Below are 13,409 nucleotides of genomic sequence, written 5' to 3' on the forward strand. Positions count from 1 at the left end.
CATTGCCCTCTACTTTGGGAGGTGACTGAAGGGAAGAGCCTCCTATCCATGGGGGCTCTCCACGCTATTGAGAACCCTGATTTTCCAGCATTCTCAAATGCATGGAGAGCCCCCATGGAGAAAGGAGGCTCTCCAAGGAAGACGGACATGGCTGAAGCACTCTCTCCCAGGATGTGTTGGTTTTAACCTCTTTTTGAACTACTGTATAAGGCTAATATATTTATTGTTTGTCAGGCAAAATATGAAAAGGATAAATGTAAGCTCAGGTTTTTTCATGCAATTGCTTAACGAATATTTTTGTATTTTAAAAATTAATTCCATATCTTGTTACTTCTCATTTGTTAAAGAAGGCAGGATAGTACAATCACACCTTACTGACGTATGTATGTTAAAAACCATTTATTGTACTATCAAGGTTTTTTGTTTTTGTTTAGCTAATGGAAACATCAGGAACTGACATGCTGAATGATTCAGACAATAGAGCACCAATTAGTCCATTGCACTTAGCTGTAAGTATGCACTTCACCAAATATTGATTATTGGCCTATGTTAAAGTGCAAACACATTTTTCTGGGTGATTTAACATAGCTTTGACTCATGAATTGAGTTCACTTAAAGGTCAGTTATTTACATTTGCTAATAATACTTGAGCTACATTTGATATCTTTGTAAAATGTAAATTTTGGCTTCAAATCAGGTTTTTTAAAATGATAAATGTTATATTATTTCCATCTGACGTTTTATTTTTTATTTTTCAGGCCTATCACGGACACCATCAAGCTCTGGAAGTATTAGTACAGTCTTTGTTGGATCTTGACGTCCGGAATAATAACGGAAGAACACCTTTGGATCTTGCAGCTTTTAAGGGACATGTTGAATGTGTGGATGTACTAATTAATCAGGGAGCGTCTATCTTGGTGAAAGACTATGTTGTAAAGAGAACACCAATACATGCTGCAGGTAAACCTTTTTAGTGTTTATATCATAGTAGAGAGGATTTCGCAAAGGGAGATAGGAAGCAAGACAATTCCATCAGCTCTGCTGAAAGACTGGCTCGATCTGGCCACTCTCTCAGCAGTCACCTGGCAGCAGCCATTCTATCAAGCTACAGCAGAGGGAAAGATGGGAACAAGGGCCATCATAACACCTCTGCTGAAAAATCAGATTTGTTGAGCTCCTCCTTTTCCTGAACTGTTTCCGTTCCAGCTGGTTATTATAAGAACTACTATTTCACTTGAAGTATTTTTGCCTGAGTATGTGTTTTTCCTCTGTTCTCCCCATCTCTTTTTCCTTTTGTGTCATGTTGATTAGATTGTAAGCCCACGGGCAAGTCCTGTCTCGTTTATTGATTTACATGAGATGTTCTGGCAGCCTTTTTGGCTGCGAGATGAAAAAAGGTGGGATATAAAGAAGTACATAAATATGCTTTAAATATGTAGTAAATAGAACAAAATTATATAGGGCAGATCTGGTTCTGCTGCTGCTTTGGGGCTGACAGTTTGGCAGTTGCTTTTAATTGATTGCATTGATTAATCTTATTCTGGTTATTTTAATTTGGGTTTATTGGACCGTATTGTTTTGTAACTGTACACTGACTTGAGAGCTTCTTCTTTTTTTAAAGTAGAAGTGTATGCATACAGGCTTTTGGGTTACCCAGCATACAGAACACTGAATGTATACAAATAGATTTTGTGATCTTCTTTAATGTATTGATCTAAACAGTGGCTCTGCACTAGCAAGATGAAGTTAATAGGTAGTCTGTCATTATTTTCCTAGCCTAAAATGGCAGCCCACTTAGTAAAGTTCTGAAAAGCAGGTGTTGACCTATCTTATCCTCTGAGTTGTTTTAGAACATTTATATTGTACTTAACCAATTATGATCATGTTGATGTTTTGTTAATATTTTACAGCTACAAATGGTCATTCAGAATGCTTGCGGTTGTTGATAGGAAATGCTGAACCACAGAATGCTGTAGATATTCAAGATGGAAATGGACAGTACGTTTCAAACATTTTGGTTTTGTCTCTTGAAATGAGCCAGCTGAAGCTAGGCTGGCAGTAGGCTAGTCTGATGTGTGTCCTATCTCACTGTTCGTGGGTTTTACCAAGTAATAAAAATACTTGAAAGGCATGTAGTTCAAAACATCATTCAAAATCCTCTAAAAGTATTAAATTTTGATTGTTTTTAAAGTGCAGGCCGACATTTGTCTGATAGTATTTTCCACTGAATACTATGGGTTGGATCCAGACTTGCCCTTCTGTGAACGGAAGGACTCCTTTCATTCACAGAGAGAACTGAGATCCAGCAGAGGCTTTCCACTGCAGGAAGTAGATGGGGTGGCAATTTTCTTTCATTTCCCTTCAGTCCCCAGCACCACTTCCCACACTGTCCTGGAGGGTCCCCTAGCACCAGAACAATGTGGGAATCGGTGCAGGGGGCACTTTCTCCAGTGCCAGTGGAACTACACTGTGCATATCTGGATCCAACTCACAGAGGAAACATTTCAGTTGAATTTAACACAGGTAATAAGTATTTGTTTTTATAGCCAAATCATTTTTTCTTATTATTATCATACTTCTAGGGCTTGTACCAATAATACATGTTCAGAAATCTCAAACTCCTGTTGTTCTCCTCCTTTTGTATGCAATACACACATTTTTGTTAGGTTTTCATAGTGTTTTAAGAAGTGTCTTCTAAAACTGGAAACCTCCCATAGAGCAGTGGAACCATTGCTACTCCGATAGATGTGTGTATGTGGGTCCTCTTGGCATTTCTGAGACACTGTCACCTTTCCCCTAACCATGTTCCTACACCTTGTGGGCTGTGCAGCTTATCCTTGTATTGACAAATTTTTAAAAATGTTGGCAAAGGATATGTTTTACCATATGAACATTTACATGTTCCTTTTAAAAGGAAAGCAGCCTAATATAAAGCTACTGCTTCCTCTGCAACAATACCCACTCTTCCATTACATAGAAGATTACTTATCCATGTCCATTACTTATTTATAAAAATTGTTTTGTTCTGTCAGCCACTTCATTTTTATCCAAATAAATGTGAGCAGGTCACCATTTCTTTTTAACAGCTACTTTGAATACTAAATAAATAAATTATTCTGAGTAATTATTTAAGAACTTTGAGAAAAGGTACAGATCACAATGGGTTCCCTCACATTACATTGCATAGTCAAATGAATAAGCTTTTTATTAACCTCCATTTTCTGACCTTTACAGTGCAATCTGATACATGTCTACTCAGAAGTAAGTTCTCATGAGTTCAATGGGGCTTACAGGTAAATGTGTATACAGTTGCAGCCTAAATTGGTACAGAATCACACCAAGACACTGTTCAAAAGCAGTTAACACATAATTGCAGCGTTATATGATAAATTGTAGATGTATTTATCATTAAATATCTTTTTAAATATATTTGTGTCTAGCTAAAACCTTTTGGCCATCTGTTGGGTAGATAGGTCTTTATTTTTAACTCGTAATTAATGACCTTCAGTTGTGTTCTGGTGCCAGTCGGTACTTAGACTATTACTGGTGAGATAAAGGTTTGTATGTCTTAACAACTTCAAAGGAATGTTCTGTATATTAACACTTCGTGTATATACTTCTGTATGCCCACCCGTGAATCTGTTCCATAAATCAGTGTGGCCTGTGTACTTGCTGTATATATTTTAATTGCTGCTGTAGTCGCTGCTCTTACAGGAGTGCCAAAACTTCGCTAAGGCTTTTTTCATTACACTGCTGAAATGTTGTCCATTTTCTGTTTGTAGTAAATTAAAACCTGAAAGACAGACTCATATAAAGAATATAAATAATTATATTTTTATCGCTTCCGTTATCATTTCTTCTTAGTATTTCTATAGGCCATGTTTTCTTGATTTTTATTATGTTTGTTTTCAAAAGATAAGATATGTAGTATTGCAGGAATGCCTCTAACTGGGTTTGTAAGCTTGTTGGTATCCTGGAAATCAATACTGAATCATCAGCAAAGCTTTCAGTATTTTAAACCCATGAAATTGTTACTAGAAAGACTTGCAAATCATTCTGAAAATAGGAACCATAGAGTTGGGGCATTGTATAAATTTTATGTGGACAGCTATGATGTCATGTCACTCTGTAAGATACATCATAACCATATGGTAACTATGCTTCTTTATTCTGCTTACATAGTCTGTTTCTTCTAAGAAGGATGGTTCTCTTATTTCCATTAGTATGTGTAGCAGGACTGTTGGGGGTATGGCAAGGAATGACTCAAACTAGGGGTTGTTAACCTTGCTCTTCTCAACTTTGCTATGTGAGCAGGTTTGTGAGATTGTTAATGTGAAATGTATGCATTCTTATTTAGTCTCCTTCTCTTCCAGGACTCCTCTGATGTTGTCTGTTCTAAATGGGCACACAGATTGTGTCTATTCACTGCTTAACAAAGGAGCAAATGTAGATGCCAAAGATAAATGGGGAAGAACAGCATTGCATAGAGGGGTAAGAGAGACAACTGACGTGTCCTCCCAACCCAAACCTCCACTTTTTGCTTCAATAGGTAGCATTGCTGGAGTTCCAAAGATTACAGAAACATTGGGTTGGATCCAGACAAAGGGCCAGTTCACATGATTGCCAGGCAGTTAAACAGCCCAAGGATCTTGGGTGGTGTGTTAAACATGGCAGCAACCCACTCTCACTGGCTTTGGACAACACAGTATGCCATACAAGCAAATCAGGCCAGCATGCACAGTGTGGTTAACAAGCCACCGTGACTTGTTAATTTTGGGGATATTGTGTGAACCAGGTCACACTTGGCCCCACCAAAATCAATAGGATGTAGTTTTCATTGAAATAGTCTGGATCCAGACCACTGTATTTATTTATATCCTACCTTTTAGAGTTTGCAATACATAAAGAATAATTTTAAAAAGGCAAATTTCAGTCTTGCTTCTCATTCCCCCCCCCCCCCCCGCTCCACAATAACACCCCAAAGCTCTGTCCCTGGAGATCTTTTATATTTATCTTGATTCCTTATCCCCTTCCACTACCTTCTTCATTCTGGTTTTCAGCCTTTCCTCCATTTCCCTGGGATATTCCCTCATCTTTCACCAGTGACGTGCATGCAACTTCACACACCCCATCTTTTAACCACAGTTGCTATGTCAGAGGTAGGGACCTCCTCTGGCTTTTGTTCTTCCAGGCCCTCTTTGTTGTCATCCATCATGATTTTAAAGTGGAGTGGGCAGCCAGGTTTCTAGGTGGTGCTGGTGGGGAGTGGGGGTGGTGGGAGAAATAGCTAAATGAGATCCAGAGGCTCCCCACTCTTTGGCAAGTGCATGCACAATCGGCTCTTTGTAGCTTTTGTAGCCTATATGCATAGTAGACCCCATGTGCCTTTCTATACACATATGTCTTAACTTTGCCCATTTATTAAAGTAAATGCTAACAGGGCTACTATTTTAGTGAAGCAATTGAGGGGTCATATACTTAGTTGAGAAGAGAAACTTCTTGATTTTCTTGTGATGTATACATTTCACTGCCGGCACAATGTATGCTCTATGTGTTACATTTCTCCAGGCAGTTACTGGACATGAGGAGTGTGTAGAAGCACTGCTTCAGCATGGTGCAAAGTCCACCCTACGAGATTGCAGAGGACGAACACCTATACATTTGTCAGCTGCATGTGGACATATTGGGGTATTAGGAGCACTCTTACAGTCGGTGGCATCTGCGGATGCAGTACCTGCCTTATCAGACAATCATGGATACACATCATTGCACTGGGCATGTTACAATGGTAAGTAAAGCAGTGTTATTTCTGAGAAATATTCTAGAAGGGGGAAAAACTAGGCTGGCATAGACTCTCAGCTGAACTTCCAAACTCCCACCATTCTCAAAATTGTAGTCACTATAGATCAGAGAAGTTAACAAAGTAATAAAATCCTAAAATGCAACAGGGCAGCTACAAAAGACTTCTTGCCAGAGGCATTCTGTTACCTGTTGGCCACTACTGTAGCAATTTTACATCTGCAAAAGAATCTTAGAAGGTTTGCAGCTAACTGGTCACAGACCCTGTGGGAAGCAACCGATTGCCAAGCCAGACTATGGGTCTGTGGTAGCAAATTTTTCAACAAAAACAAGAAAAGGGTAAATAGATGTTAGAGTCCATGTACAATGTGAACAAGCATGAAGGACACATCCCATTCAAAATTTCAATTAATATAGGGTCAAATTAATTGAACGTCCCCTTTTACACCCTCTTGGTTTCGCCCCATAACTATTATAACAGCTTTGTAACAGCATCATGGCTGCCTGCACAATATATGCTCTACCTGATTGTCAGGAGGATGCAAAAATGTTTCTCAGTTCCAAATAAGTACTTCCATTATAGGAAATAGATTATAGAGAATTACAGCTACACTTACTGCTTGGTAATGAAAACTTCTTACTTGCATTATTTTGTGTTTGCTATCTGACATTTAACATCTTTTAGGTCATGACAGTTGTGTGGAACTTCTTTTGGAGCAGGAAGTTTTCCAGAAAATGGAAGGAAATTCTTTCAGTCCGTTGCATTGTGCTGTGTAAGCAATTTCTACATGGTTCCAGTAGATTTCATTACAGCTTTTAACAAAGTTTACTTATTTTGGAGCTAATTGCCTTTTACATTTTTGATAGGATAAATGATAACGAAGGTGCTGCTGAAATGCTAATTGATACACTGGGTTCTAGTATTGTAAATTCCACAGATGCAAAAGCAAGGTAAGGTTGGAAATATTGTATTAAATAAAAATATTCTTCACTAATTTCTTCACTAATCCTGATTGTCTTAATAGAAAACCAAGGCAGGTTGCAATCATGTTTCAGTACAAATGACAGGGAAGCCATAGCCAAGAAGCCATACATTGCCCTGTACAATGGTTGTTTGAATATAGAACAAAAGTGGCCCATATAGCAGGGCCTTTGCTGAGGATCGCAGCAGCAGAGAAGGGATTGCTGCCAGCTAAAATATTTAATTTCCAGGCCTTTTGAGGGTCTGCCAGTCAAAACTAGCTACTCGATTTGTGCCTAGAAGATAATAGGTAGCCAGGGTAGCTGCTTTAATATACCTTGTTTGTTCTCACAGTCTTATGCCAGTTAACAGTCAGGCTGTTACAGTGTGCACCAGCAAAGTTTCCAAACAGTTTTAAATGATAGCTGTGCATGAGGCTCGCTGCTGTAATCAGTTCATAAGCATGGATATATAATTGTACAAAAGCTTGACTATTAGCTAAACATCATAAAAATGTTCACACCTATAGCTGATAAATTGGGTGTAATTGGCAAAGGAAACTCTGTGCCATGGTTGCCATCTGCAGGGTTAGATTCAGTGGAATGTCTAAACTCTACTTAACAAAATATGGGATGCACAAAATAATCAAGAACCTACTTGAACTACTACCCTTGGCCTGATGCAAGGGACCATCTGTCATCCTCATTTCCATTCTATATACAGCAAACTCATTCTCCAAGTGTGGATCCTTCTGTTACCAAAATGTCATCATCCATTTAGAGCAGGGAGATATCAGCAGGCTTGGAGGAACCCAAAGGTTGCAAAAGTACAAAAAAAAAAAATCTAAGAAAAAAACTCTAGGGAGGAACCTCCAAAAAACAGGCCAGTGCAGACTGAGTGTGCTCAATTGGCACAGAATGCTGATTGATTGTTGAGAGAGAGAATATGGGGAAAGGGTGTAGAGAGAAAGGGGTGTGGGGGAAATGGAGTATCTTGGAAGAGGCATCGGTGGCTGGGACCCTGTAAGGAAAACCCTATACTGGTTTTTTTTAGACACTTTCAGATTCACAAATTGTAATATTTAACTTTAAGCATTTTTCAAAACTATTACACAGGCTATAGTTTTAAGAAAAATCATGCCTCATTTTAGGACTTCATCAGTTGTTAGCCCTCACATCTACAACATGTGGTCTTTTTCCCTTCTCAGAACTCCTCTTCATGCAGCAGCCTTTACAGATCATGTAGAGTGCTTACAGCTTTTGCTCAGCCATAATGCACAAGTCAATTCTGTAGATTCTTCTGGGAAGACCCCTCTAATGATGGCTGCAGAAAATGGACAAACAAATACAGTTGGTAAAAACAAAATTCTGTGTATCTCCCATTTTCATTACTAATTATCTGTAAATATGCTACTGTAAAAAGCTGCATTAGAATCACAAAGGGTTTTATATAAGTAGAGCCAAAGAGATCTCAGAAATAAAAAATATCAACTAAGCTATTTTTGTTAATATTTGATTAATTTTAATGAACAGATTGGATTCAAAATTATAAATCCTGATGCACATAGAGTGTCTTAAAGAGAGAGCCATAGCAGCTTCATAATTTCACTTACAGGATAAGCCCCTGTGTAGGTCAAACTGAGGTTAAGAAACATTTGCTACCTTTCAGGAAGCTTAAAGGATAGGATGATGAACAATGGGGCAGTAGGTAATTTTACTGAAGGTTCATAGACTGTGGGAAACCTTTCAGGTCTACTTGTGCTTCAAAGTTGCGGACAACCATGAGGATGATAAGTTTGTCTCTTGATGACTATAAAAACAAGTGTATATAATATAACTAAAGTGCCTATTTAGAAATGCAACTTTTCAGTTAATGTAAGACTTTATTTCTTTCAGAGGTGTTGGTTAGCAGTGCTAAAGCTGATCTGACTTTGCAAGATAAGTGTAAAAACACAGCACTGCATTTGGCTTGCAGCAAGGTATATATCATTTTCCAGTTTGAGGCTTTTGGGATTTATTGCTGCTCTTGTTTTCATTATCATTTCTCCACTCAAGAGCAGCAGTGGCAATGTACCACTTGAACTGCAATAGGAAAGAAATATCTCCTATGAATGCATGGGGAGGGGAAAATTCTTTACCGTTCTTACTTAATTCATAGTTATAACTACATTGTGAGACAAGTTATGGATTTAAGGCCAACTAGTGTGTTTTCCATGATTGACCAGGGGTTTGAACTCTACTCAAGACCACCCATTTACTGGGCATTTTTCTCAGACACTGGACCTTCTGGGAGTACAGAGGTTGAAAAGCGGGCGACACAGTTCTCAAAGGGAAAGAGGCAGCAGTTGATACAAAGAGGAATACAGCCTCTGATGTAAAAGGCACAGGCTTTGCCCCATCTATAATTCCCAAATACCTTGAGTCTGCTCTGTCCAATTCTAGTAAAATATCCAGTGGACCATACTGGTTCATAGTGCTAATTAAAACACCATCTGGAAATTGCAGATAATCTATTGCTTACATGTCTAGAGACAACTTACATGGATTGTTTCAAGAATTCATGCCAAATCTGCCAAATCATACAATAGGTACTTTTTTAAAGAGGAAGAATAAAATAGTCACGCCCCTTTTTATTTTAGGGTCATGAAACTAGTGCCTTGTTAATACTGGAGAAGATTACAGATAGAAATCTCATCAATGCAACCAATGCAGCATTGCAGACGTAAGTAGAGGCTATATGGGAGAGTTTTCACATAACACCAAACCATGGTTTAGTATTACAAGAATGAGCTACGGTGAATCTTGGGTTCACATGCTGTTTGCCCTCCTCCTCCAGTATGGCTGTGAGATCAGAAGCCTCTACTTCTGTTCTAGATTAATCATATAATTTATCATCCAAACCATGAGCTGGTTAATCATAACTATGGTTTGTTGAAACAAGCCAGCTTCATAATGAGTGGGCCTGTTTACATGACACAACAGCCCATCATGGGTTAATTTACCTGTGGGGGGATTTTTGCAAGGTGCTCGGCTTGCCATGCCTTCTCGTGCCATGGGAACCCAGATGGCATGGGTTGTTTGAGGGTTAGACAACCCTCAAATAATCGTAAAACAAGCCATGGGTTATTTGAGGTTTGTCTAACCCTCAAACAACTCCTGCTGCCTGGGTTCCCATGACAGAGTAAGCTGGGGTGCCTGCAGGCATATGACGTAACAGGCCCTGCGGGTAATTATGACACAATGGGCTGTCATGTTGTACGAACCAGGTCAATGGTTTGAAGTTTTGGGGTTTGTTTGTTTTTGACAAACCATAGTTAAGAATAACCATGGTTCATCAGATTTTAGCAACACAACCAGCTGTGGTTAATCAAACGCTTCCAAACTCCTCTTCAAGGCCATGGTGGGGTGGGGTGGGGTGGGGTGGGGTGGGGTGGGAGGGGTGGGAAGCACGTAATCCTGAGGCTCAATGCTAAACTATGGCTTAGTGTTACATACAAGCCAGTTGTATGAGAAAAACTATTTCTATTTTGCCAGGGTTTTTCTCTATTATACATGTGCTCATTTACTTGGTTGTAAAAGAGAAAGCATACTAATTCTTGTAGGAGTATGTTCCTTCATTTATTAGGAAAGAAAAAGTTCTGTTGGCATTACGTAAGGGCTGAATCTGTCATTTATTAGCAGTAGCTTGGGACAAACTGTTGGGCAAAGGATAATCCAGAACAAAAATGTTAACATTAAACCTCGAAGCCAACATGGGATTTGTCAAGAACAAATACTGCCAGACGAATCTGATCTCATTTTTTTATCAAATAACATCCCTTGTGGACTGTGGGAATGCTCTGGACATAATATACCTCGACTTAAGCAAAGCTTTCGACAAAGTGCCCCATTATATCCTGATGAGCAAACTAGCTCAAAGTGGGCAAGATGAAACAACAGTCAGGTGGATCCACAGTTGGCTACAGATTCGGACTCAAAAGAGTGCTTATCAATGGGATCTTCCCAAACTGAGGAGACATAATGAGTGGGGTACCGCAGGGCTCAGTCCTGGGCCCAGTGCTCTTCAACATTTGTATTAATGACTTGGAGGAGGAGGTGCAAGGAACGCTGATCAGATTTGCAGATGACACAAAATTGGGCGGGATAGCTAATACCTTGGAAGACAGAAACACAATTCAAAGTAATCTGGATAGACTGGAGCGCTGGGCAGAAAACAACCGAATGACATTTAATAGGGATAAATGCCAAGTTCTGCACCTAGAAAAAAGAAACCAAATGCACAGTTACAAGATGGGGGATACGTGGCTCAACAACACTACAAGCGAGAAGGATCTTGGAATTGTTGTCAATCACAAGCTGTATATGAGCCAACAATGTGATGTGGCTGCAAAAATGGCAAATGTTATTTTGAGCTGCGTTAATAGAAGCATAGCTTCCAAATCCTGTGAGGTACTAGTTCCACTCTACTCAGCACTGATTAGGCCTCATCTGGAGTACTGTGTCCACTTCTGGGCACCTCACTTTAAGAAGGATGAAGACAAGCTGGAGAGGGTCAGAGGAGGAGGGCAACAAAGATGATCAGGGGACTGGAAACAAAGCCCTATGAAGAGAGACTGAAAGAACTAGGCATGTTTAGCCTTGAGAAGAGAAGACGGAGGGGAGATATGATAGCTCTCTTCAAGTACTTGAAAGGTTGTCACAGCAAGGAAGGCCAGGATCTCTTCTCCATCATCCCAGAATGCAGGACATGGAATAATGGGTTCAAGGTACAGGAAGCCAGGTTCTGGTTGAACATCAAGAAAAAATTCCTGACTGTTAGAGCAAAATGACAATGGAACCAATGACCTATGGAGGTAGTGGACTCTCCCACACTGGAGGCATTCAAGATGAGGCTGGACAGCCATCTGTCAGGGATGCTGTGACTTGGATTCCTGCACTGAGCAGGGGGTTGGACTTGATGGTCTTGTAGGCCCCTTCCAACCCTACTATTCTATGATTCTAACCAGCAGCATGAATTTACAAGTTTTTGGACAGGGATATTGTAATTGTACCAGCTTAAGGCAAATTTCAGAAAAAGAATGCATTGCTATAATGTGGCTATAATCTGATTCATGTTAGCTTCGAGCATAAATTAAGCTTAGGTCGCAAACATAAAAGATTGCATTGGTTCTGATCCAAAGAGCTGCTTAGTCTCACACAATATAGATTCAGTATATACAACATTCTTTGTACTGTACTAATAGGTTACTCCACAGATTCATAACATGTTCTTTAAAAATATTTTTGGGATTACAGATAATTTAATCCAACCAGCTGAATGCTGCTCAGATATTTGGAGAACACTTCACAATGATAGAAAGAAAACAAATAGTACTAATAAAATATATTATTGCCCATTGATCTTTGTATGCATTTTTAATTTATTTATTGTAAAGTTTTCACAGTGTGAGGGTTGTCTTCACAGGCCTTTGCATGTTGCTGCTCGAAATGGATTAACAGTTGTAGTTCAAGAACTTCTAGGGAAAGGAGCAAGTGTACTTGCAGTAGATGAAAATGGTAAGTAAATTGAAACAGAGTGAATTCTTATATTAGTTAATAGCCTAAGATCCTGCTGAGTCATACCATATATATATACAGCATTCTGATTGTATACATTCTGATTGTATACAGCATTCTGATTCCAATAGTAGCCAGTCAGATGCCCCCCAAGAAGCCTGGTTTTTCTGTAATATTTAGCTCTGTCTTAAAATGATAGGTAAGGTTTAGCCCTTTAGCTAGTTATGTGGGCTGCCAAAAACCCCCACTGTTTTAATGTTCTCAGCAAGGATTGCTTACCTGCAATTTCAGCTTTACGTTTCTATGTTGGCTCTTTTTGTGTGAAGTTCCATTCTCCCATGACCAAGGAGGATACGCCAAACTTTCTTTGGTGGTAGCTCCTCCCCCAGCAGTAGGCAGAGTCCAGTAATGTCAGTTGCTCCTCAGGGGCATGGGCTAACACATACATACACCATCCTCCCAAACTAACTCTGCCTAGCAGCAGCAATGCAGCATTCTTGCAGAACTCTTTGGCTCTGTGCATTTTTTTAAAAGGTTAATTGAGCTTATGAGAAGGACTTCTGACCTGTCAGCTCTTAGACAGGATTGGACTAGGTGGGGGTTTTAGTCATCAGGTCTTCCCTCCCTCAGGTCCGGCCTGTGATTTTTGCACGCTTTTTCCCACAGGTGGTTTTTTTTTGCCAATCTAAGCAAGAAATGTGTGTCCCTACTGTCTTACCCTGTCACAGGGTCCAGTGAATGCTGTTTCCCACCCAATAAGTTGCTGATATCAGGATGGTGACTAGTCACTAGGCAAGCCCTCTCTGAGGACACTGAGGCATCTAGTGTTACGTTTTCCAAAGACTTAATCCTGCTACTATTTAAATGCAACAAAATGACTTGGTACAGTCTGGAGAGGTTGAATTGTGTCTCACAACCAAGAGGGAAGATCCTTTAAAGTTTGTATAGATATGAGAAATCAGCCAGTAAATACCCAGCAAGAAAAAGCAGAGAAGCTAGTGTGCCCAGAACGAATGAACACTAGTGAGTAAATGGCAGCATACTGGTCTCAAGCAGTAAAGTCGTTATTGCACCCTCTTGTCACAGTTCCTACA

At 39.6% G+C, this 13,409-nt stretch overlaps 1 protein-coding gene across 3 annotated transcripts in view; it reads left to right on the top strand.

The window, feature by feature from the left end:
- Positions 1-13,409, top strand: part of ANKRD28 (ankyrin repeat domain 28) — a 139,500-nt gene that overhangs the window by 124,171 nt on the left and 1,920 nt on the right. For all 3 annotated transcript variants that reach the window (XM_084858448.1, XM_084858447.1, XM_084858446.1), the window contains 11 exons: positions 435-509; positions 759-960; positions 1,911-1,998; positions 4,374-4,491; positions 5,569-5,788; positions 6,485-6,572; positions 6,667-6,750; positions 7,968-8,113; positions 8,656-8,738; positions 9,399-9,481; positions 12,224-12,315. In XM_084858448.1, coding sequence (XP_084714574.1) covers positions 435-509; positions 759-960; positions 1,911-1,998; positions 4,374-4,491; positions 5,569-5,788; positions 6,485-6,572; positions 6,667-6,750; positions 7,968-8,113; positions 8,656-8,738; positions 9,399-9,481; positions 12,224-12,315 — 1,279 coding nt within the window. The remainder of the gene's footprint in view (positions 1-434; positions 510-758; positions 961-1,910; positions 1,999-4,373; positions 4,492-5,568; positions 5,789-6,484; positions 6,573-6,666; positions 6,751-7,967; positions 8,114-8,655; positions 8,739-9,398; positions 9,482-12,223; positions 12,316-13,409) is intronic.

This window comes from Heloderma suspectum, chromosome 5 (assembly GCF_057233095.1).
Source record: "Heloderma suspectum isolate Gila_16-S chromosome 5, 16-S_ref, whole genome shotgun sequence".
Classification (NCBI taxonomy): domain Eukaryota; kingdom Metazoa; phylum Chordata; class Lepidosauria; order Squamata; family Helodermatidae; genus Heloderma; species Heloderma suspectum.